This window comes from Eretmochelys imbricata, chromosome 14, assembly GCF_965152235.1.
Source record: "Eretmochelys imbricata isolate rEreImb1 chromosome 14, rEreImb1.hap1, whole genome shotgun sequence".
Taxonomy (NCBI): domain Eukaryota; kingdom Metazoa; phylum Chordata; order Testudines; family Cheloniidae; genus Eretmochelys; species Eretmochelys imbricata.
This window is the reverse complement of record NC_135585.1, coordinates 36,200,648-36,226,136: the sequence shown is the minus strand read 5'-3', so window position 1 is coordinate 36,226,136 and position 25,489 is coordinate 36,200,648. Positions and strand designations below refer to the sequence as shown.

The 25,489-nt window shown below is 48.7% G+C and overlaps 1 protein-coding gene across 1 annotated transcript; it reads right to left on the bottom strand.

Annotated features, from left to right (window-relative positions):
* LOC144275308 (uncharacterized) lies at positions 1 to 23,962 on the bottom strand. The gene is made up of 3 exons (XM_077834525.1): positions 23,776 to 23,962; positions 1,690 to 1,806; positions 1 to 1,379 (listed from the first exon to the last, which is right to left on the bottom strand). The coding sequence occupies exons 1-3, from the start codon at positions 23,960 to 23,962 to the stop codon at positions 1 to 3; spliced, it is 1,683 nt and encodes a 560-aa protein (XP_077690651.1).
* Positions 23,963 to 25,489: the final 1,527 nt, after the last annotated feature.

The window sequence follows — 25,489 nt, the reverse complement described above, 5'->3', positions numbered from 1 at the left end:
TCATTCAGAGCAGTTGAAGAGTTTCTCCCCTGAGTGGATTATAAAATGCCTGTTAAGATTTGAGCGCCGACTGAAGCTTTTCCCACAGTCAGAGCAGTTGAAGGGCTTCTCTCCTGTGGGGGTTCTCTGATGTTCCAGGAGGCTTGAGCTCCGACTGAACCTTTTCCCAGAGCCCTGGCAGTCATAGGGGTTCTTGCCTGTGTGGATTCTCTGGTGTTCAATAAGGTTTGAATTCCGATGGAAGCTTTTCCCACAGTCAGGGCAGTTATAGGGTTTCTCTCCTGTGTGGATTCTCCTATGTCTAACAAGGTCTGAGCTCTGACTGAAGCTTTTCCTGCAGTCAGGGCAGTTATAGGGTGTCTGTCTTGTATGTAATCTCTGATGTTTAATAAGGTATGAGTTCCGATTGAAGTTTTTCCCGCAGTCAGAGCAGTTATAGGGTTTCTGTCCTGTGTGAATACTCTGATGTGCAATAAGGTATGAGCGTTCCCTGAAGCTTTTCCTGCAGACAGAGCAGTTAAAGAGTTTCTCTCCTGTGTGGATTGTATGATGCCTCTCAAGATTTGAGCGCTGACTGAAGCTTTTCCCACAGTCAAGACAGTTAAAGGGCTTCTCTCCTGTGTGGGTTCTCTGATGTTCAGTAAGGTTTGAGCTCCGACTGAAGCTTTTCCCACAGACAGAGCAGTTGAAGCGTTTCTGTCCTGTGTGAATTCTCTGGTGTTCAGTAAGGCTTGCGCTCCGACTGAAGCTTTTCCCACAGACAGAGCAGTTAAAGGGCTTCTCGCCTGTGTGGGTTCTTCTGTGTCTAACAAGGTCTGAGTTCTGACTGAAGCTTGTCCCACAGTCAGGGCAGTTATATGGTGTCTCTCTTGTATGTAGTATCTGATGTTTAATGAGGTATGAGCACCGACTAAAGCTTCTCCCGCAGTAAGAGCAGTTGAAGGGCTTCTCTCCTGTGTGGGTTCTCTGATGTTCAATAAGACTTGAGTGCCAACGGAAGATTTTCCCGCAGTCAGAGCACTTAAAGGGTTTCTCGCCTGGGTGCATTCTCTGGTGTAAACAAAGGACCTGTCTCCACTGGAAGCTTTTCCCACAGTCACTGCAAATGTAGAGTCCCTCTTGATCTGGGATTTTCTGTTGATCGGTTTCTTTGTTTCTTTTCACCACTCTACTCCTGTGAGTGGATTTACCCCGTCCCTCACCTGAATGGTTTCCCTCCTGCCTTTCTGGCCTGTGCTGACTCTCACAGGTTTCTCCCTGCCCAGGACTCTGGGAAACACGCCCTTCAGATCTTCCCAATAACATCCCATGTGGTTCCACTTGCTCAGGACCTTCCTGCTGAAGACTTTCCTTGATATTCTCACTCACCGTCACCTCCCCTGTGGGATAGAGAGATAATCCAGACAGGAGTCATTCTCTGTGGTCAGTTGAAAGGAAAACTCTGAAAGGGGAACAGGAAAAGGGGGGAAACACATCCAAATAACTGCTGGGGCAGTTGAAATAACATGAGCTGAGTTCATCCTTCCTCAAAACCCTTCCCCAGAGGAAAGAAACCATCCTCCTTCCACATCCTCTGGCTGGAGTTGAAGATGGGCTACAGGGACAGTTAGACTTGATGAAAATGCAGAAGTGACATCTGCTATGAGGATACAGTAATTGGTTTCTGAGTCAACTGAACTAATTCCTCACCTGTGTGGGTGTCGCTGATGATCTCCCCTTCCTCAGAACCCTGGAGATCCGGGACCCGCAGCTCCTCCTTTTGCTCCACCCAGGAGATAACATTAGGTTTGGAAATTGAAAATCCTGCTTGGGGAGCAATTAATCAAGTGTTGATCTTGTTCACTAAAGTCAGTGCTCTCACTACTTCCAGACCCAGGATCTCAGTCACCCACACAGAGAGGCTCCTCTCCCATCTTACAGAGACTGGACTATAGATCATACAAGATCCCATGACACACTCATCTGGAGTAAAGGTGCATCACCTCTGCCTTGAGAATGGCCCAGCTTATTCCCCGGGGTAGCTGAGCTCTTTGCTACACTAAGTCTCCATGACGGCCCGTTACATTTCCCCATCCCAGACCACATCAGAAACACAATACTTAAAATATGAGCTCTTGTGAGGGCTTGGGGGTCTGAAACAGAGGCCCATAGGTAGTACTGAGACTGCACCTGCCACATGGCAGATCACTTAGGGCTTTCAGGGAAAGGACTTAGCAGAGCGCTAGCTCCCCAATGGCTGTGTCCAAAAGGCGCCTGATTGGGGGGCACGGCTAGCCCAATTCTTTGGCTTGGATGCACTACTGAATCCAGAAGGAGGCAGAGGAAGTTGTCTGAGCAACTAGGTGAATCCTTGGTTGGCTGCTTCAGAGCCTGCCTATGCTTCTGACCATGACCTCTTACTGCCTGTGCCTGGGTGGGCCTTCCAGCTGCCCACAATAGCTGCTGCTCCTGTGGCTGGCGATGGTGGCATTTAGCTCTGCTGCTCCTCTGAGGGTGTGTGGCTGTGGCTGCAGCTGAGGTCCCTCTCTGCTGCCTTGGTTCTATTCTGCCAGCAACAGAAGCTTCTTTGTCTTGTTTCCCAAACTTCCTCTTGTGGTAAGTCCTGCCTTCCACTTTGCTGCTCTTTTCCCTTGTTTGTTTGCTTTGTTTGATGTTTGTCCCTTGCATTCTTGGGTTGGGTTGGTCTGTTTGTTTCTTGGTCCCCTGCCTCATTCCCATTTTTGCTCCTGCCCTCACTTTCACATTCACTTGGGCAGACAGGCTCCCTTGGTTCCCTGTCTCCCCATCCATTCAGCCTTACCAATCCCTTGTCTTCCCTTTAGGGGCAACTGCTCCCCCTTTCTACCTTCCATCACTATTTTTGGTTCCCTTCTTCTGTCCCCCTCCCATTATTGTATCCCCCTGACCTTTCCTTCCTGTCCCCTTTGCTTGGTTTTTGTTTACTTAGTCCCTGCCTTTCCCTTAAGAGCCCCCAGGACAGGAAGACTCCTGATGAACTCTCTTGTTCTTCTGTTTGTTTTTCTCCAGTTGGGCTTGATTTTCTCTCCCAGAAGGGAAAGGGACAACCATGTAGCCCTACCACCTCCTTTTCAGTCACCACAAATGCAGGTGCCCAGTCCCTGCTTGGCGAGGCTTCTCTCCCAGAGGCTGCAACTGGTGGAGGGAGATTGGGGGGTAAGAGAAGGGACGGAGAGTGTCCTGGCCACCATTCTTGTCCCGCCTCTGAATGGTCCCCTCAATAGGTCTGACCACTAGTTATCCCTGGATGGTTCATTCCTAAGCCCAGCAGCAGCAGTAGCTCACTATCTGTTCAACTCACATGGCCATGGACTGTCTGCCTCATTGTGCTCATCTCTCCAAGCACTGCACCTGCTTGGCTCTTCCACAGCTCCAGTCCAGATCCTGGACCCAGTCTTGTTCCTCTCCTGTCCAGAACCAGCCCTGGTCCTGCCTTCCCTGACTCCTGGTAATCCAATTCCAACCCTCGGCTCTGTTTCCTCACTCCGACCGTCTTGACCTTTTTGCTCTGGCATTCAAACTCCAACCACTAGGCCTGACTCTCACTCTGACCACAAGGACTGACTGCCTATGGTCCTGGTTCACTGCCAAGCAGCCGGAGGAGGGATGGAGCAGTGATGGAAGCAGGGATGGAGTAGTTCGAACAGAAAGTCATGGAGGTGGAGAGATGCATGGCTACCAACCCTGAGAATCTGTCCCTCCGCAGAGAGTGTTGAGAAAAATGGGATGAGCTTTGGGTCCTTGATGAACACTGGGCTCAACTTGCTTTTGTCTTTTCCTGTATCTGACCCCTTTAGGAGATGTACTTTGGCTCCTGCTTTTTCTGTGCTCTAGAGAAGAAGAGATGAGGTAAAAAACCACATCACCTGTCTCCTAGCAGAGGATGGCACCCCTCCTGTGAATCTGAAGCAGATGTGATAAACGGCTGGAGCTTTCTACATGAACCTTTTTTGCCCGGATCGATCAATGCTGACATTTGAGCGGCCCTGTGGAATGAACTCCTGAAGGTCAGCATGGGTGACCAAGACGGGCTAGTTTCCTCTCACTCTAGCCAAGCTCTCAGAAGGCCTCTCTTTCATGTAGTGATACAGCACGACCAGAAGGCAGCAGAAGAGTGATATAGGAGAGATATGTAAGTCCCAGGATGAGGAGAAGCCTTATTCCCTGTAGAGGGAATAAAGGTTTCTATAGATCAATTAAAAGCACCTGAAGCCAATTACAGCACCTGAAGCTAGTTACCTGATAAAAAACCCCTGCTTCAATCAGCCAGGGGAAGGAGTTGAAGCAGAGTGGTTTGGAGTTGGAGCAGAGGAGAGTTTGGAGAAGTGCCGTGGCTGGCTAGAAGACCAAGACCCCCAGGTAAAGAGACACCCGGCTTTTGCAGAGAGAGAGGGCAGAAAGCCCAACAAGCTGAAGAGCAGGAGAGGGAAATAGCCAGGGGAAGGAAGCACTAGTTCAAGTGGTTTACCACTATCCCTAGGGCCCCTGGGCTGGGACCCGGAGTAGAGGGCGGGCCCAGGTCCCTCCGTCTCCACTACCCTTTTCTGGGTTACTAGTGGGACAGTAAATACCCTAGTTCAGGGACAGGAAACTGCGCCCTGAACCCCCCCACCCCAAGAAGAGGAAGCGCGGGACCCATCATAATCGTACTAGCAATTTGCCACTCGTGGTGTCAGCAGTGGGATCTTCGTGCTGGGGACTTAAACCAGGGTTAACCAAAACCATCCCATCCCCAAGATGGATGACGTAGTCAAGGCTCTAACACAAGTCACTGCAGCCCAGCAGGAGGCTACCCGAATCCAAGCAACCGCCCAATAGGAGGCGACTCGGGTGCAGCAGGAGACTAATCGTCTGTTGATGAATCAGACTGCCCAGGACCAAGCTCTGCTACAGGAGCTGGCAAACCAGACGAAGGCCCTTATGGAGCAGAACCACAATTGCGACGGAACCCGGACTATACAGGCCAGCCACTGCCTCAGCTCTGAAAAAATGAGGGAGCTCCTGGTACTGGACCAGTATATGAGGTGCTACCACCAGGCCTTCGGGCTTGGGTTGGCCAGAATGACCCCTCTACCTACGATGAGTTGGTCTCACTTGTGGGAAGACAGCTGGCAGCCAGTGAACCGTTCCAGACCCCAGGGGGTGAGACACAGCAAACCAGGAAGACAGCCCCAAACCCAAGGCCCCGGACTGTCAAGAACTACAGAAGAACCATAACTGGGAGGAAAGACACTGAGGAATGGCCCGAGGCCAAGAAGGGACCTGGAGGTTTGGGAACAGAGGGCTGGGGGGGCCGACCAAATAGCCCCAGGCAGAGGGAAGCAACCGGGATAAGGGGTCGGTGTTATGAGTGTGGGGAATTGGGGCATATAGCATTCCAATGCCCCAACAGGGAAGAGCCTATGCAGTACAATCTGGGGGATCCTGGGGAACAATGTGGCCTAATTGACCTGGTAGGGGTCGCAAAGACCTCACATGGGTATACAAGGTCAGTAAAGATGAAGGGTATTGCGACCATAGCATTAGTAGATTCTGGGAGTGCTGTCACACTGGTCTCGGGGAAGTTGGTGGGGCAAGACCAACTAACCAGGGCCAAAACCACAGGAGTAACGTGCGTTCATGGCACCGTAAATTTCTACCCCATGTTAGGATATAGATATTCAGACCTGTCTGTAAAGGCCTGTACTTTAAGAATTTAGGTGTATTCTTATCCTTGGCTAGTTATAGAGGTATAAAGAAAGAATCAAAATCACTGTCTGCCGGTGTAAGGGCCTTCTCTTATGATAGTCTGAGGCCCTGTTTTTAGACTAAGGCCTTTGGCTAAGCAACAGAGGCAGCCATAAGCTGGGAAGCGACTGGTCACATCCTCACATTCCAACCTAGTCACATTGAAATAAGGTGCTATTGCGCTGTTAGGAATACAATCCTGTCCTGATAATGCCTATCGCCTCCAGAGAAAGGGAAGTGCCGAGAAGATGTAAAAGGAAACTTAGTTTGATAGCATCCTGTCTGGCAAGAACTCACTTATCAATAGCTGGGATGTGAAATCCTCACTTCTGTATTGTTTTGTCATTATAGTTCCCACTTTGCTATTGTTTATTTGCATGGTCTCTGTCTGGTTCTGTGATTCTACGATTGTTTCTGCCTGCTGTATAATTAATTTTGCTGGGTGTAAACTAATTAAGGTGGTGGGATATAATTGGTTATATAATCATGTTACAATATGTTAGGATTGGTTAGTTAAATTTCAGGAAAATGATTGGTTAAGGAATAGCTAAGCAGAATTCAAGTTTTACTATATAGTCTGCAGTCAATCAGGAAGTGGGTGTGTGTGTGGGTGGGGGAAATGGGAATGGGGGTGGGGAAATTGGAATCATGTTTGGCTAAGGGCAGGAATGGGAACAGGGACACAGATGTAAGACTCTATGGTGTCAGAGCTGGGAAGGGGGACACTAAGGAAGGAAACTGGAATCATGCTTGCTGGAAGTTCACCCCAATAAACATCAAATTGTTTGCACCTTTGGACTTCGGGTATTGTTGCTCTCTGTTCATGCGAGAAGGACCAGGGAAATAAGTGGGTGAAGGAATAAGCCCCCTAACACTCCACAATTCCCGTACAGATTGAGATCCAGGGAAACACTACCAGGGTAACTGCAGGAGTGGTCCCTAGGGTCCCCTACCCAGTCTTAATTGGTAGGGACTTCCCTGGGTTTGAGAACTTACTCCCCCCAGTAGATCCAGGGGAGAGTAGCAACCCCCAGGCTGAGACGGAGGCACCTGATAGCCTCACCCCAATTTTTGCCGAATTTACCCCAGAGCTATTTTCATCCCCCGGGAAACCCCGAAAGTCTAGGTGGGAAAAGACGGCAGATAAAAGGCTAGCGGCCAGGATTCTAGCAGAGAACCAGAAAGCCTCCCTTGTTAGTAAGCAAACCCATTCAGGAGGCCAGGAGACAATTCAGGCCAGTGAGGACTCAGAGGCGGTTCCTAGCCCAAGCAGGACCAGCCAAGGAGCGGAGAAGAAATAGGTCCCATGGAGTTAGGTTAAATCGGTACTGCACGTGAGAATTTTGGGCAGGACCAAGCAAATATGAGGGAGGAAGTCGTGGAAGTAAATGGCGTACCCGTGGAAGGAAAGACCAAAGGCCCAAGGCCGTATTATGTGATCAAACATGATCTGTTGTACCGAATAGTGCAAATTCAAGGGGAAGAAGTAGAGCAGCTCTTAGTCCCACGGAAACACACACGGGTAGTACTAGAGTTAGCTCACAGTCATTTATATGGGGGGACGTCTAGGAGTAGACAAGACACTTGATAGAGTCCTAAGAAGATTTTATTGGCCAGGAATATGCGCGGAGGTCCAACGCTATTGTACCTCCTGCCTGGAATGCCAGTTGCATAGCCCCCGACCTCACTTGCGGGCCCCATTAGTACCTTTGCCCATTATTGAAGTCCCTTTCGAAAGGATAGCCATGGACCTAGTGAGGCCGCTGGAAAGATCAGCACGGGGCCTCCGAAACGTATTAGTCATCCTTGACTACGCCACACGGTATCCAGAAGCCATTCCTTTAAGAAACCCCACATCCAAGGCAATAGCAAAAGAACTACTTCAGGTTTTTGCCAGAGTGGGCATCCCTAAGAAGATCCTGACTGACCAAGGTACCCCTTTCATGTCGAAATTAATGAAGGACTTATGTACCCTGCTCTGCATCCATGCCATATGGATCTCAGTCTACCATCCACAAACAGATGGGCTGGTAGAGCGGTTTAACCACACCCTTAAAGGTATGATTCGGAAGGTGGTAGCACAGGACGGAAAAGACTGGGATATCCTTCTACCATACCTAATATTTGCAATACGGGAAGTCCCCCAGGCATCCACTGGTTTCTCTCCCTTTGAGCTAGTATACGGACGCCACAGACGCAGAATACTAGATATTGCCAAGGAAGACTGGGAAGAACAACCCAACCCAGGAAAGAATGTCACTGAGCACGTGACACAGATGAGAGAGCGAATAGCTCGAGTAACCCCTATAGTACGAGAACATTTGGAAAAAGCACAAGAGACTCAGCGGACATATTATAACCACCAGGCGAAAGTATGGAAATTTCAGTCAGAACAGGTGATGGTACTAGTGCCGGCAGCGGAAAGCAAACTCCTGGCCAGCTGGCATGGGCCATATGAGATAGTGGAAGCCACTGGGGAAGTGGACTATAAGGTCAGACAACCAGACCGCTGAAGACCAGAGCAGATCTACCATGTAAACTTACTGAAGCCAGGGCGTGACCAAGAGACATGCCTGGTCATCGGAGAGCTCCACCTCAGATGGTCAACCCACAGGAGCAGGTGAGGATATCCCCCGGGTTAGCCCCAGAACAACGAACAGAGGTCATTGATATGATCCAACGGACCCAAGATGTGTTCTGTACACAGCCGGGCTGTACGACACTGATCCAACATCAAATCATCACCAGGCCCGGAATAAGGATGATGATAAGACCGTACTGGATACTGGAAGCTAAAAGAGAGGAAATTAGGACAGAAGTAAAGAAGATGTTGGAACTTGGGGTTATTGAAGAATCCCACAGCCAGTGGTCCAGCTCTATCGTCCTAGTACCCAAGCCTGACGGCACCCTGAGATTTTGCAATGACTTCTGGAAGTTGAATGAAGTATCCCAATTCGATGCCTATCCAATACCACGTGTCGAAGAGCTAGTTAGGCAAGGCCCGATACCTAACCACTCTGGACCTGACCAAAGGATATTGGCAAATTCCCCTGGCCAAGAACGCCAAGGAGAAGACTGCTTTCTCTACACCTGATGGCCTGTTCCAATACACTGTCCTCCCTTTTGGACTCCATGGGGCCCCTGCAACATTCCAACGACTTATGGATAAATAGCTACGACCCCATGCCAGGTATGCCGCCGCCTATTTAGATGATATAGTCATCCATAGCCCTCACTGGGAAACGCACCTAGGGAAAGTAGAAGCAGTACTAGACGCCCTGTGGAAGGCCGGCCTCACTGAAAACCCTCTCAAGTGCGTGATAGGACTAGCTGAGGCGAGATACCTCGGGTATGTAGTAGGGAGAGGCTTGGTAAAACCCCAATGGAACAAAGTAGAGGCAATACAAGATTGACCTCGGCCAGTCCATAAAAAGCAGGTCAGAGCATTTCTTGGGTTAGTAGGGTACTATCGGAGATTCATCCCTCATTTCGCCACAAGAGCAGGGCCATTGATGGACCTGATAAAGGCTCGGGGCCCTGAGATAGTAAAATGGTCTGATGCAGCAGAAGGAGCATTCACAGATTTAAGGACAGCCCTTTGCTGCCATCCAGTACTCATAGCCCCAGACTTCAAGAAAGAATTTGTCCTACAAACAGATGCGTCGGAAGTAGGGCTAGGAGCCGTCCTTTCGCAGATCGTATGGGAGGAGGAACACCCGATCCTGTACCTCAGCCGGAAGCTCCTCCCCAGGGAACAAAAGTACACCGTTGTTGAAAAGGAATGTCGGGCGATAAAATGGGCCATGGAAACTCTCCGCTACTACCTACTGGGGCAGCGATTTACCCTGGTGACAGACCACGCTCCGCTCCAGTGCATGCACAGAAACAAGGAGAAGAATGCAAGAGTGACTAGATGGTTCCTATCTCTGCAACCCTTTCATTTCCGAGTACAGCATAGGGCCGGAAGCCAACACAGCAAAGCAGATGGCTTGTCACGAAAGCATTGCCTCTCGTCCCAGGTAGCGCAACCCCCTGGTGTTGAGTGGGGGCGGGGAGGATATGTGATACAGCATGACCAGAAGGCAGCAGGAGAGTGATATAGGAGAGATATGCAAGTCCCAGGATGAGGAGAAGCCTTATTCCCTGTAGAGGGAATAAAGGTTTTTATAGATTAATTAAAAGCACCTGAAGCCAATTACAGCACCTGAAGCTAGTCACCTGATAAAAACCCCCTGCTTCAATCAGCCAGGGGAAGGAGTTGGAGCAGAGTGGTTTGGAGTTGGAGCAGAGAGCAGTTTGGAGAAGTGCCGTGGCTGGTTAGAAGACCAAGATTCTAGGTAAAGAGACACCCGGCTTGTGCAGAGAGTGAGGGCAGGAACCCACAAGCTGAAGAGCAAGAGAGGGAAGTAGCCCAGGGGAAGGAAGCACTAGTTCAAGTGGTTTACCACTATCCCTAGGGCCCCTGGGCTGGGACCCAGAGTAGAGGGCGGGCCCAGGTCCCTCCCTCTCCACTACCCTTCTCTGGTTACTAGTGGGACAGTAAATACCCTAGTTCAGGGGCAGGAAACTGCACCCTGAACCCCGCCCCCCTCCCAAGAAGACGAAGTGCGGGACCCATCATAATCATAGTGGCAATTTGCCACAATGCCCATTAACAAAATCTGCAGGCATCGATGGTTGACCATGCAGTTCTACCACACATTCTTGGATGGCCTTGGCTGGGACCTTGCCATCATCTGGGCAGAGCTCCTGGGCAGCATGGTGCTCTTCCTGTCATGCAGGAGGGCTGTGCACACCCTGCTAGTGGAGAAAAGGAAGCTTCACGCCCTGAGGAATTGGTGCTCAGTATCACTACTTGGCATGGACTATAAAGTCATAGCAAAAGACAACTCACTGTGACTGAAGTCTTTTCTGGCAGATGTGATCCAGCCTGACCACACCTCCACTATCCCAAGCAGGACTATTCTTGATTACTTCTCTCAGGCACAGGAATTTCTCCATCTAGCTTGTAGACATGATCGCTCTCTTGCCTTCCTCTCCCTTGACTAGGTAAAGCCATTTGAAAGAGTGGATCACGGGTATCTCAGGGGAGCCTTGCAGGAATTTGGCTTCAGTCCCTGTGTTTTAGGCTTCCTGCAGGTGCAGTATGGTTCTGTAGAGTTTACAGTGAAGCTCAGCTGGCCTTGACTGAATCTGTTACTCTCAGTCAGGGAGAGCATCAGGGCTGCCCTTTGTCTGGCAACTTGTATGCTGTCATTGTCAAGCGTTTCCTTTGTCTTTTGTACAAGTGATTGACATGGCTGTGCTGAATGACTCTGCCATGGTGCTGTCAGTGTATGATGATGAGGCTCTCATCAGGAAGCCCTGGTGCAGGTGGAGGATTGCCAAACCAATTACTCAGTGGACTCCTCTGAGCCAGAGCTCAACTAGGTCAGGAGTTCTGGTCTGTTGGTCAGGGATGGGTGGTAGTTTGGCTCCCTCTTCCCCATGCTCTGTACCAGCCAATGAGTTACAGGTCTGCTCTATCAGCTTTCTGCCACTGATCTTTTTCCCCTGAAAAACTGGATGGATTTCGGAACCAAAGTTTCTGACTGGTTCAGGGCCATCCCTAGGGTGGTGCAGGGCCCGGGACAACTCCCCTCCTCTGCCCCATGCCCTTCCCCCAAACCCCATCTCTTCCCACCCCTGCTCCTCCCCTGCCCCACTCTCATTCTACCCCTTCCCCAAGCCCTGCCCCTTTCCGGCTTTCGCCCCCTCCCCCGAGTGACGCTGAGAGCCGGCAGAGCAGGGTGGGGCAGAGTGGGGCTGCTGCTTCCATTTCTCACCAGTGCGTACACCGAATTGAGACGGCCGCTGAGGGGTCACCCCAAAGCGTAGGGCCCAGGGCGGCCGCCTCGATTTGTCATACCCTAGGGACGGCCCTGGACTGGTTGCAGGCAATAATAGGGCTTCTCTGGTGCCTTTCCCTTCAGTGGAGGGTACTGGTCATCAACCAGTTGGTCTTCTCCATACTCTAATACCAGTTCAACACCCTCAGCCTGCCACTGGGGACTCTAACCAACCTCCACAGGAAGGTCTTGGGAGTTTTTTGCCCTGGGAAGCACTGGGTCTCTGAAGGTGTCCATAGGTGTGTATTCTGTCACAGAAGCTGTGTTCACAGTCTACAGACTAAAGTAATAATTTTTGTACAAGGTGTAGTAGAAAGAGAGCCTGAGACATGAGGCCTAGTATAAAGAGTCTGGTATGAGGCATAAGGCCTGAAGTAAAGTCAGGCCCTGCTGCTGTAAAAGGAAAGTTAGGAAGAGTCTAAGCTGTGAGCAAAAATCAGACCCTGTGCAAAACATGCCTATTTGCAGGTTCACCGTCCAATACATGAACTTGGCAAGAACATGGCTTGTGTTAAAAAAAAAAAAAAAATACACACACTCCTAGGCATTAAGGAGTTGGAGATTTTTAAGCACAGGTTAGACAGACACCTAATGGTCTGGATAATACTTAGTCCTGTCATGAGTGCAGGGGATTGGACTAGATGACCTCTCAAGGTCCCATCCTTCAATTCTACAATTCAAAATATTCACGTAAACATATTCCAGAAGGGTAGTATAAGAACACCCCGCTACAAGGTTATTGTGTAAACACACTCCCAGCCCTGGTCTACACTACGAGTTTAGGTCGAATTTAGCAGTGTTCTATTGATTTAATCCTGCACCCGTCCAAACAACGAAGCCACTTTTGTCGAGTTAATGGGCTCTTAAAATCGATTTCTGTACTCCTCCCCGACGAGGGGATTAGCGCTAAAATAGAATTTGGGTTAGTGTGGTTGCCATTCGATGGTATTGGCCTCCAGAAGCAATCCCACAGTGCTACACTGTGACCGCTCTGGACAGCACTCTCAACTCAGATGTACTGGCCAGGTACACAGGAAAAGCCCCACAAACTTTTGAATTTCATTTCCTGTTTGACCACCGTGGCATGACCATGCAGAACTCATCAGCAGAGATGACCATGGAGTCCCAGAATCGTAAAAGAGCTCCAGCATGGCCCGAACGGGAGGTACTGGATCTGATCGCTGTATGGGGAGATGAATCCGTGCTATCAGAACTCCATTCCAAAAGACGAAATGCCAAAATATTTGAAAAAATCTCCAAGGACATGAAGGAGAGAGCCTATCACAGGGACCCACAGCAGTGCCATGTGGAACTTAAGAAGCTCAGGCAAGCCTACCAAAAAACCCAAGAGGCAAACGCCCGCTCAGGGTCAGAGCCCCAGACATGCCGCTTCTATGATGAGCTGCATGCAATTCTAGGGGGTGCCCCTACAACTACCCCACACCTGTACGTGGACTCCTGCAAGGGAGACTCACGCAACAGAGATAAAGATTTTGGGGACGAGGAAGATGATGAGGAGTGGAAGGTTGAAGATAGCGCACACCAGGCAAGCGGAGAAACTATTCTCCCCGACAGCCAGGAACTGTTTATCACCCTGGAGCCAATACCCTTCCAACCCGGGCTCCCAGACCTTGAAGGTAGAGAAGGCACCTCTGATGAGTGTACCTTTGTAAATATAATACACCGTTTAAAACAAGCATGTTTAATGATTAATTTGCCCTGAAGACTTGCGATGCATTTGTGGCCAGTACAGCTACTGGAAAAGTCTATTAATGTGTCTGGGGATGGAGCGGAAATCCTCCAGGGACACCTCAATGAAGCTGTCCTGGAGGTACTCCCAAAGCCTTTGCAAAGGGTTTCTGGGGAGGGCAGCCTTATTGCGTCCTCCATGGTAGGACACTTTACCACGCCAGGCCAGTAGCATGTAGTCTGGAATCATTGCATAAGAAAACACGGCAGTGTGTGGTCCTGGTGTTTGCTGGCATTCAAGCAATATCCGTTCTTTATCTCTCTCTGTTATCCTCAGGAGAGTGATATCATTCATGGTCACCTGGTTGAAATAGGGGAATTTTATTAAGGGGACATTCAGAGGTAGCTGTTCCTGCTGGGCTGTTCGCCTGTGGCTGCAAAGAAATCATCCCCACTGTTCGCCACGCGGACAGGTGAAGCGATCATCCCAGAGATTTGGGTGTGGGGAGGGTTTAGCTGGGTTTGTGCTGCACGTTAACCTGAAAACATCAGCCCCTCCTTTTAAATGGCCAATGTGTCTTTTTCAATTTTAATCTCCCTTTTTTCCCTTTCCATTTCTTATAAGGAATCTTGACATTTCAATCTCCTCATTGTGATAGATATGCTTGCTTTGATCTGCTTAGCCCTTGGAAATCCACAGGCTCCGGGCTGCTGGCCCCGTGCTGCACGGGGTCCCCAGGGAGAGCTCTGGCCGCCATTAGGGAATTTTTTTCCTGAGAACCCCCTATAACATTTTGCGGACCCCCAGGGGTTCACAAACCCCAGTTTGGGAACCACTGCTCTATAGTGATTGCAGCTCTCAGTCTGATGTCCTTGCGACACGAGTCTGGGGAAAGCTCAGCACACACTTCCATGAAGGTGGCTCTCCGCATCCAAAAGTTTTGAAGCCACTGGTTGTCATCCTAGACATGCATAATGATACGATCCCACCACTCTGAGCTAGTTTCCCTAGCACAAAAACACCGTTCCACAGTGCACAGCTCCTCAGTTAATGCCAAAAGCAATTGAACGTTACTTATTTCCATTTCAGGCAGCTCATCAGGCATCTCTGACTGCAGCTCTCTTTGCAAGTTTCAGAACAGCTGCACTGCCAAGCGCGATGTGCAAGTGACAGCTATCAGAGTAGTGGACAGCAGTGCAGGATCCATTCCTGTTTGTAGATGTGGCAGGGAAAGCAGCCAGACAGAAGGGGTTTTAAAAAGTGCTGCGAAAGAAACAAGGAAGTCATGGGGCTGCTGGAACATGAAGCAGGGCAGCACAGGGCACTAAGCAGGGACCCAGAATGCCTTCTGTTCACTCCCTCACTTCCCACAAGACCTATTGAGAGAGCTGCACTGTGGGATAGCTGCCCTACAGCGCTGCTCTCATCAGCGATGGAAGTGCTGGTAGTGTAAACACTCTGACGCCTGAGGAACTGGGTGAGTACACAAACCAGCGCTTTACTTTCACCGGTCCCCTATCACTGGTGAAACTTACAACGCAAAAACTCTGCAAGTGTAGACATGTCCTAAGTCTGGGAAGTGCCAAACTGGTTCCTCAGAGACAAAGAGCAAGCTGATGTCTCAGTCAGGTGAAAACAAGGCTGATGGACCATTACCTGCTAAGTGGCCGTTCTTTTGCAAAAAACGGGGGGGATTTACATTCTAGCAAAGAAAAAGCATGGAGTTTCCATCCACACTGACTGTCTGTCAGTTTGCTCCCATCTGGAAATGAGTCTCAAAAGGGGGGATAGGACTATAAAAAGGGGCAAACACCCCAAGACACCTCATCCTTTTCCCTGTCTGTCTCTAACATCGCACCTAAGACGACAAATCAGCCTTTGGACTCTGAGGGAGAAGTTCTGACCTAAAGGGTTTGGTCAGTAAGACTGCTGAAAGCATGTGATGATACAATTTGCTTGAATATAACACAGTTTGTTAAGAGAGGAGTGTGTTGGAGTCACCCTGTGGTAATCTTTAAGGCTGGTAAGAGCCAAGGTGTGGCTGACTGCAGCACACATGGACATAGCTGGGAGCGACTAACATGTTTTTGTAAAAAGAAATCATGCCTCATCAATCTATTAGAATTCTTTGAGGGGGTCAACAAGCAAGTGAACAAGAGTGATCCGTGGATATAGTGTACTTGGACTTTCAGAAAGTGTTTGACGAGGTCTCTCACCAAAGGCTCTGACGCAAAGTAAGCAGTCATGGGATAAGAGGGAAGGTCCTCTCCTGGATCAGTAACTAATTAAAAGAAGGGAAATAAATGGTAGGAATAAATGGTCAGTTTCAGAATGGAGAGAGGCAAATAGTGGTGACCCCCAGGGCCACTTTTATAGTCTTGTGGTCTTATGGTTTCCTCCGCTGACTCAGAGTCTTCTGATATGACCAGCAGCCTGCTTTCCTCCATCTGAGATGTCTCCTCCAAAATTTCTGTGAATTGACAGAGATCTCCTCAGGCCTTGCAAGTTGGTCTCTGCAATCAGACCTGTCACATCTGCCAAGGGTGGAGACCTCCTTCCTGAATTCCTGTTGCACAGTCTACATCTTTTGGCATGGGGGTTGGGGGGGTGGGAAGCTCCCTTGGTGCACAAGAGGCTGGTCTTCGCTGGTGTCACCCAAGTCAGTGACCTTCTCGACTATGCTTTGCAGAATTGAGTGGTCCCCAGTATGCTTGCCCAGTATATAGCACCGCCCACCCCACATGTCCCCCACTGTGTTTTCCAGGAGGAAAAAGCTGCCCTGTCCCCTGCCTCTATGGCTCTTCTCGAGCAAGGAGTTCCCCACCTGCCTGTATCCCCTGGCTCTCTGGAGCATGGACGTCAGGCCTCTGCCGCATCAGCTCCCACCCGTCATTTCGAATCTCCCATTTCAGCTGACTCATATTGACCTAGTCAGTGAGCCTCTCAGCCACATCACAAGAGAAACTACAGACACTCACCCTACTCATTTCCTTGCATTCGTGTCCTGCCCAGATACAAAATGGCTGGACATTTTGCCACCTATTGAGGATGAGGAGCCCTGGTGGGCCAGCCTGTATTCCACCTTGATTCCACAGCCCACCAGGAATAATGGTTGGTTGGGCTCTTTGATGGAGCACGGGCATGTTCCTGACACAGTTTTCAGACTTCCCTGGCACTTGTTCATTCTGTGGGAGAGGGAGAGCCTGGCCCATGCGTATCTGGAGAGTGCCACATTACACCCCCTTTTCTGTCTCCTCCAGAACCCCTTGATGAGATTCTTGCTGCACTTTTCCCTTCACATTTTTATTTACTCACTGCCCAGGTCACGGCCCACTGACCTCCTCGTTGGTCTCCTTCTCATCCTGGTCAAGAGGGCCATATATCAATGCAGGATGAGGACACTGGATGGGGTGTATTTTGTGACGTGTGGTCAGTGACACAGCATCCTAACTGAGGCACATGATATTCAAACCCATCGTTTTCAGTGTCTGGTAACTAACACAGAATCCTGACAAAGCAGTATTTGATAACTAAAAACAATTGGAGGGGGGAAAAAACTGTCCACAGGTCGTATGAGGCAATATAGAGACCACTGGATACATGGGGCATGAATGCATGGATGGATAAAGCAAAATGGCCAAGAAATAGTGTTTAGCCCACTGGGTATTTTCAGTTCATACATTATGCTTTTCCGGGATGATGGAAAAGACAATAAGGAGAGGAATGTAGGCCTTGCTGGAGCCCTAGGCATAACTAACAGCGTGAACCAACGGCTGGAAACCAGAATAGGCCTGGCCTTGGCAGAACAGTAACACACTAGGTATCAGCTAACCAAGGAAGTACATTCCTGACCATTAAGGAGGGTACAAAAACACACAGATCTCTCAAGTAACTGCATAAACACATTCCTAAGAGAGGGTACAGGAACACACTGAGCCCTTCTACAAGTAAGGAGTGGATGACAGGATAATGGACAAGGATGTTTTGTTCAAACTAACAGGTACAAGGATAAGGGTGATAGCAACACATGGAGCGTGACATGATGTTGTTTGTGTCAATGTATAAAAGGAGAAGTCACAAGAGGGGCATCTTTGTGCTAGCTCAGGGGATAGCATCCTGATGTGCTGATTGGGCCGGTACCATTGTCGGGGGGAATGGAGGGGGGAAAACATGCGTTTGTGTACCTGTGCCCGTACACTAGTACCTGCACCGAACCAAGCCTGTGGTCTTTCTTTATAAACGACACTGAGGTCTGCTGAATGGGCAAGCTGCACTCTCTCCTAGTGCAGCTGTGATAAATGAGATGGGGTGGGGGGTAGCTTCCTTTTCATAGAATCATAGGATATCAGGGTTGGAAGGGACCTCAGGAGGTCACTTAGTCCAACCCCCTGCTCAAAGCAGGACCAATCCCCAATTTTTGCCCCAGATCCCTAAATGGCCCCCTCAAGTTGTGGACACCCACCCAGCCAGTTAGCTATAGAATTTTTTTTGGTAGCTGTTCTCTACTTGCTTTACCTGTAAAGGGTTAAAAAATCTGACTGCATACATAGGTAAAGGGAAGTGAGTGGGCACCTAACCAAAAGAGCCAATGGGAGTAACAGAACTTTTTAAAATTGGGAAAAAAACTTCCCTTTGTCTGTCTGTTGTGGCTCTCCGGAGAACAGGGGAATAAGGCAGCAGTTATGCTGTGAGAAGCTGAAGGCCAGGTATGAAAATCATCAGAATCGTACCTAGAATTGCCTATTTGGAACCCAGATATGTAAGTAGATCAGAAAATGTGTAGAAAGTTGTGATTAGGTTTATTTTGTTTATTATGGCTTGTGGATTCCTCTGTGCTAACCCCAGATGCTTTTGTTGCTTGTAACCTTTAAGTTGAACCCCCAGAAAACTATTTTGGGTGCTTAAATTTTGGAAGTGCTCTTTTTAAAATCAAACAATAGCCTGACTTTTCAGATGTATTTTCTTTCTTTTTGTTTTTAATAAAATTTACCTTTTTAAGAAGAGGATTTGAATTTTTGTGTCTTAAGAGCTTTGTGCACATGTTTTTTAGTTAGCTGGTGGCAACAGCTGATATCTTTGTGTTTCTTTTTCAGCTCTTCTCCTGACAGGGAGTGAAAGGGCTTGAGTGTACTCCACAGGAAGGAATTCCCAAGTGCGCCTTCCTGGATTCCAAGTGGTTTTGCATTTGGATGGTGGCAGCATCTACCCATCCAAGTTCAGAGGGAAACTGTAACCTTGGGAGTTTAATACAAGCCTGGAGTGGCCAGTATTAATTTTTAGAATCCTTGTGGGCCCCCACCTTCTGCACTCGAAGTGCCAGAGTGGGGAATCAGCCTTGAACATGATACAGTTCTGTGGTGACCTAGAATCCTATTTTCAACGCCTCTGACTCAAGGAATATTTCCAACACACCTCTGAACAACATACTAACCCACAGAGACCTTCCTATCAAAACTACAAAAAGAAGGATTCTGGGTGAACTCCTCCTGAAGGTCAAAACAACAGACTGGACTTCTACATAGAGTGCTTCCGCCGACGTGCACGGGCTGAAATTGTGGAAAAGCAGCATCACTTGCCCCATAACCTCAACCGTGCAGAACACAATGCCATCCACAGCCTCAGAAACAACTCTGACATCATAATCAAAAAGGCTGACAAAGGAGGTGCTGTCGTCATCATGAATAGGTCGGAATATGAACAAGAGGCTGATAGGCAGCTCTCCAACAAAATTTTCTACAAGCCACTACCCTCTGATCCCACTGAGGGTTACCAAAAGAAACTACAGCATTTGCTCAAGAAACTCCCAGAAAAAGCACAAGAACAAATCCGCACAGACATGCCCCTGGAACCCCAACCAGGGATCTTATATCTGCTACCCAAGATCCATAAACCTGCAAATCCTGGGCACTCCACCATCTCAGGCATTGGCACCCTGACAGCAGGATTGTCTGGCTATGTAGACTCCTTCCTCAGGCCCTACGCTACCAGCACTCCCAGCTGTCTTCGAGACACCACTGACTTCCTGAGGAAACTACAATCCATCGGTGATCTTCCTGAAAACACCATCCTAGCCACTATGAATGTAGAAGCCCTCTACACGAACATTCCACACAAAGATGGAATGCAAGCCATCAGGAACAGTATCCCCGATAATGTCACAGCAAACCTGTGGCTGAATTTTGTGACTTTGTCCTCACCCATAACTATTTCACATTTGGGGACAATGTATACCTTCAAATCAGCGGTACTGCTATGGGTACCCGCATGGCCCCACAGTATGCCAACATTTTTATGGCTGACTTAGAACAACGTTTCCTCAGCTCTCGTCCCCTAATGCCCCTATTCTACTTGCGCTACATTGATGACATCTTCATCATCTGGACCCATGGAAAAGAAGCCCTTGAGGAATTCCTCCATGATTTCAACAATTTCCATCCCACCATCAACCTCAGCCTGGACCAATCCACACAAGAGATCCTCTTCCTGGACACTACGGTGCTAATAAGCAATGGTCATATAAACACCACCCTATACCGGAAACCTACTGACCGCTATGCTTACCTACATGCCTCCAGCTTTCATCCAGACCACGCCACACGATCCATTGTCTACAGCCTAGCTCTACGATACAACCGCATTTGCTCCAACCCCTCAGACAGAGACAAACACCTACAAGATCTCTATCAAGCATTCTTACAACTACAATACCCACCTGCTGAAGTGAAGAAACAGATTGACAGAGCCAGAAGAGTACCCAGAGGTTACCTACTATAGGACAGGCCCAACAAAGAAAATAACAGAACGCCACTAGTCATCACCTTCAGCCCCCAACTAAAACCTCTCCAGTGCATCATCAAGGATCTACAACCTATCCTGAAGGACGACCCATCACTCTCACAGATCTTGGGAGACAGACCAGTCCTTGCTTCCAGACAGCCCCCCAACCTGAAGCAAATACTCACCAGTAACCACACACCACACAACAGAACCACTAACCCAGGAACCTATCCTTGCAACAAAGCCCGTTGCCAACTGTGTCCACATATCTATTCAGGGGACACCATCATAGGGCCTAATCACATCAGCCACTGTCAGAGGCTCATTCACCTGCACATCTACCAATGTGTGATATATGCCATCATGTGCCAGCAGTTCCCCTCTCCCAAAACTCGTGGCGAACGGGGGAAGTCCCGGATGACTGGAAAAAGGCTAATGTAGTGCCAATCTTTAAAAAAGGGAAGAAGGAGGATCCTGGGAACTACAGGCCAGTCAGCCTCACCTCAGTCCCCGGAAAAATCATGGAGCAGGTCCTCAAAGAATCAATCCTGAAGCACTTACATGAGAGGAAAGTGATCAGGAACAGTCAGCATGGATTCACCAAGGGAAGGTCATGCCTGACTAATCTAATCGCCTTCTATGATGAGATTATTGGTTCTGTGGATGAGGGGAAAGCAGTGGATGTATTGTATCTTGACTTTAGCAAAGCTTTTGACACTGTCTCCCACAGTATTCTTGTCAGCAAGTTAAAGAAGTATGGGCTGGATGAATGCACTATAAGGTGGGTAGAAAGTTGGCTAGATTGTCGGGCTCAACGGGTAGTGATCAATGGCTCCATGTCTAGTTGGCAGTCGGTGTCAAGTGGTGTGCCACAGGGGTCGGTCCTGGGGCCGGTTTTGTTCAATATCTTCATAAATGATCTGGAGGATGGTGTGGATTGCACTCTCAGCAAATTTGCGGATGATACTAAACTGGGAGGAGTGGTAGATATGCTGGAGGGGAGGGATAGGATACAGAGGGACCTAGACAAATTGGAGGATTGGGCCAAAAGAAATCTGATGAGGTTCAATAAGGATAAGTGCAGGGTACTGCACTTAGGACGGAAGAACCCAATGCACAGCTACAGACTAGGGACCGAATGGCTAGGCAGCAGTTCTGCGGAAAAGGACCTAGGGGTGACAGTGGACGAGAAGCTGGATATGAGTCAGCAGTGTGCCCTTGTTGCCAAGAAGGCCAATGGCATTTTGGGATGTATAAGTAGGGGCATAGCGAGCATATCGAGGGACGTGATCGTCCCCCTCTATTCGACATTGGTGAGGCCTCATCTGGAGTACTGTGTCCAGTTTTGAGCCCCACACTACAAGAAGGATGTGGATAAATTGGAAAGAGTCCAGCGAAGGGCAAGAAAAATGATTAGGGGGTCTGGAACACATGACTTATGAGGAGAGGCTGAGGGAACTGGGATTGTTTAGTCTGCAGAAGAGAAGAATGAGGGGGGATTTGATAGCTGCTTTCAACTACCTGAGAGGTGGTTCCAGAGACGATGGTTCTAGACTATTCTCAGTGGCGGAAGAGGACAGGACAAGGAGTAATGGTCTCAAGTTGCAGTGGGGGAGGTTTAGGTTGGATATTAGGAAAAACTTTTTCACTAGGAGGGTGGTGAAACACTGGAATGCGTTGCCTAGGGAGGTGGTGGAATCTCCTTCCTTAGAAGTTTTTAAAGTCAGGTTTGACAAAGCCCTGGCTGGGATGATTTAATTGGGGATGGGTCTTGCTTTTGAGCAGGCGGTTGGACTAGATGACCTCCTGAGGTCCCTTCCAACCCTGATATTCTATGATTCTTTGTACATTGGGCAAACTGGACAGTCTCTAAGTAAAAGAATAAATGGACACAAATCAGACGTCAAGAATTATAACATTCAAAAACCAGTCAGAGAACACTTCAATCTTTTTGGTCACTCGATTACAGACCTAAAAGTGGTAATTCTTCAACAAAAAAACTTCAGAAACAGACTCCATGGAGAGACTGCTGAATTGGAATTAATTTGCAAACTGGACACAGTTAACTTAGGCTTGAATAAAGACTGGGAGTGGATGGGTCATTACACAAAGTAAAACTATTTCCCCATGTTTATTCCCCCCTCCTCCTCCCCGCTGTTCTTCAGATGTTCTTGTCAACTGCTGGAAATGGCCCACCTTGATTATCACTACAAAAGGTTCTCCCCCCCCTACCCCGGTCTCCTGCTGGTAATAGCTCACCTTAAGTGATCACTCTCCTTACAGTGTGTATGGTAACACCCATTGTTTCATGTTCTCTATGTATATAAATCTCCCCACTGTATTTTCTGCTGAATGCATCCGATGAAGTGAGCTGTAGCTCATGAAAGCTTATGCTCAAATAAATTTGTTAGTCTCTAAGATGCCACAAGTACTCCTTTTCTTTTTATCAGAACTCCAGAAACAGCAGCACAGAGCAGTCGTAACAACACTCTGTGGCACTAACAACAAATCATACGTCACTGCTACCATTTCGGGAAGCAAAGATTATTAATTACAGCAGCACCTGCAATCTCCAGTGTAAATCAGGACCTCACCGTAAATCAGGACCCCACCGCTATCAGGGTACTTACAGGGGCCCCCATGATCAAAGTACCTAAGCACCTCACAGTTTTAATATATTTATTCTTACACAGCCCTGTGAAATAGGGACATACTATAAGACCCACTGCAGAGACAGGGGCCTGACGCACAGACAGTCTAAGTGACCTGCCCAAGTTCACACAGGAAGTCTGTGACAGAGCAGGGAATTGAATGCAGGTCTCCCGAGTTTCAAGCCAGACATTCACATAGGAAGAAAAAGTTCCTGACCCAGATATTTCAATCTAAAAAGACGAGACAAAGTGATTATCTCCATTTCACAGAGGGGCAAGTGAGCCACAGAGAGAATATAGCCAGAATTTTTAAAGACACCCAGGCCCCCAGGTTAATGGGATTGAATGTGTAACTCTTTTGGGTGTCTTTGAAAGCCACAGCCTCAGTAACTTACAAGAGCTCGCACTGGAAGCCTGTGACAGAACCTGGAATTGAAACCAGGTCTCCCGAGTCCCAGGGCAATACCTGAAGAATAAGGAGCCCTCCTCATTTTTTTCTACTACAGTGATACACCCCACAGAGCATTAACTGCTTCATAAGCCCTCACTCAGCCCCAGAACCTAGCCCCTCTCACTGGGAGGAACAGGTATTTCACAGAGATCAGCCATAGCCAGCAAAGGACTCCAGAAACCACACGCTCCTTCCTAGGGTTCAGCACATGGACACAAAAGGTAGGCCTGGAGGCACGAACAGCAGCCAGTCCCAGCCCCAGAACTCTGGTACATGCCTTTCCTGACTGGGCCCTTCCTCTCACACCTCTGGCCAAGGCAGAACATGCACAAGATGGTGGTGAAGTACATTGAAACCTTGGTTGTGGGAAGAGTAGCACCATTGTTATCTCCCTGAATCTGCTGTCACATGGGACAGGACATGGAGGGGATAGCCTCTCATGCAGGAGCCAGGGATTATTGGGGCTGTTCCCCCTGACATATTGGGGGCCAATGAAGACTCCGGAGCCAAACTCAACCCAGCTGCTCCAAAGCCCACACAGCTTTTGATAGCTGAAGGGACAGGAATCCTTACCCAGCGAGGTCACAGTCTCATAATTCTCCTGCATCACATCTCTGTAGAGGGCTCTCTGACCCGGGTCCAGCAGAGTCCATTCCTCCTCGGAGAAATACACAGCCACCTCCTCGAAGGTCACTGGCTCTGCTGCTGCCATTTCCTTTCCCTGTCTCTGGAGAGCACGAGTTGATCTGGAGCAAGACATGGGTGTTCTGCAGCCTGTCAGGGTGAAAAGGGCAATTGGAGACGTTTCAGGAGGGGCTTTAATCCTTTCCACACCCCCGTTCCCTCCACACTCTTTCCCCGTTGACAGACATTCTAGACTCCGATGTTTTGGGCAAATGCTCGAGTCTAGATATTACATACACAACACACAAGCGTTAGATCCCAAATCCATATTCATTTTTCTCAATACATGGCTCGAGTTTCCATATGACTGCGCCTGCAACAATGGGATTCAGTTCTGAGTGTCCGGTGTTTTTGATAAACAAGCTGCTTATTCAGCTGCCTGAATATGGATTTAGGTGTCTAAATTTAGGCTCCTGTATTTAAAGCCCCTAGTGTTCATCAATCTATTTGTAGCACAGACCTAGGCCCTCTCACCAGGACTAAAGAAACAGAGACTTTTTAAACCCTCTTCATAACAGAGATTAGGTGAAGTCAATGGAACCACTTAGAGGCTTATAATTAAACATGTGTGGTGAGTGTTTGCAGGATCAGATTCTAAGATCCATTGATTCACAGTATCATAAGGTATCATTAGATCATGCAGTCTGACCTACCGTGTGTCACAAGCCATTACACTTAAACCAAATACCCCAGCACAAACCTTTATTTCCCCAAAGCATATTTTCTAGAAAGTCATCCAGCTTGATTTGAAGACATTAAGGGTATGTCTACACTACAAAATTAGAAATCAATTTTATACAGTCAATTGCGTATGTCCACTCTGAGTGCATTAAGTCAGTGGAGTGCGTCCACAGTACCGTGGCTACCGTTGACTTTCGGATCATTGCACTGTGGGTAGCTATCCCACAGTTCCCGCAGTCTCTGCTGCCCATTGGAATTCTGGGTTTAGCTCCCAATGCCTGATGAGGCAAAAACATTGTCGCGGATGGTTTTGGGTACACGTCGTCAGTCGCCCCTCCCTCCGTGAAAGCAACAGCAGACAATCGTTTCGCGCCTTTTTTCTGTGCAAACGCCATACTGCTGTCAGCAGACGGTGCAGTAGGACTGCTAACCGTCGTCATCATCCACCGCTTCCACTGCAACTCTGCTCTGCTGCTCTTGTCTCAATAGCGAATTTCTCCATGTTGTCTGTTGTGGGCTCCCGGGTGCTTGTGTTCTTCCTCGGGAAACGTGCGCAGTGCTAACTGTTGTCCTCCACCGCTTCTGCTGCAACTCTGCTCTCCTGCAGATGCTATACCACGGCAAGCATGAAGCCCACTCAGCTCACCGCTGCTGTTGTGAGCATTGCAAACTCCTAGCACATTTTCCTGCAGTATGTGCAGAACCTGCAAAAGCAGGAGACGACTGCACGATCATGATAGTGATGAGGACATAGACACAGACTTCTCTCAAAGCACGGGCCCCAGAAATTTGGACATCATTGTGGTAATGGGGCAGGTTCATGCTGTGGAACACCAATTCTGGGTCGGGGAAACAAGCACAGACTGGTGGGACCACATAGTGTTGCAGGTCTGGGATGATTCCCAGTGGCTGCGAAACTTTC

Bases quoted from the DNA above. Each gene is read 5' to 3' on its own strand.
- LOC144275308 (XM_077834525.1), bottom strand. From the start codon at position 23,962: ATGTCTTGCTCCAGATCAACTCGTGCTCTCCAGAGACAGGGAAAGGAA. The intron at 1,807-23,775 runs GTAAGGATTCCT...TTGCTCCCCAAG, and splicing joins TGAGACTGTGACCTCGCTGG to CAGGATTTTCAATTTCCAAA. The intron at 1,380-1,689 runs GTGAGGAATTAG...TCTATCCCACAG, and splicing joins CATCAGCGACACCCACACAG to GGGAGGTGACGGTGAGTGAG.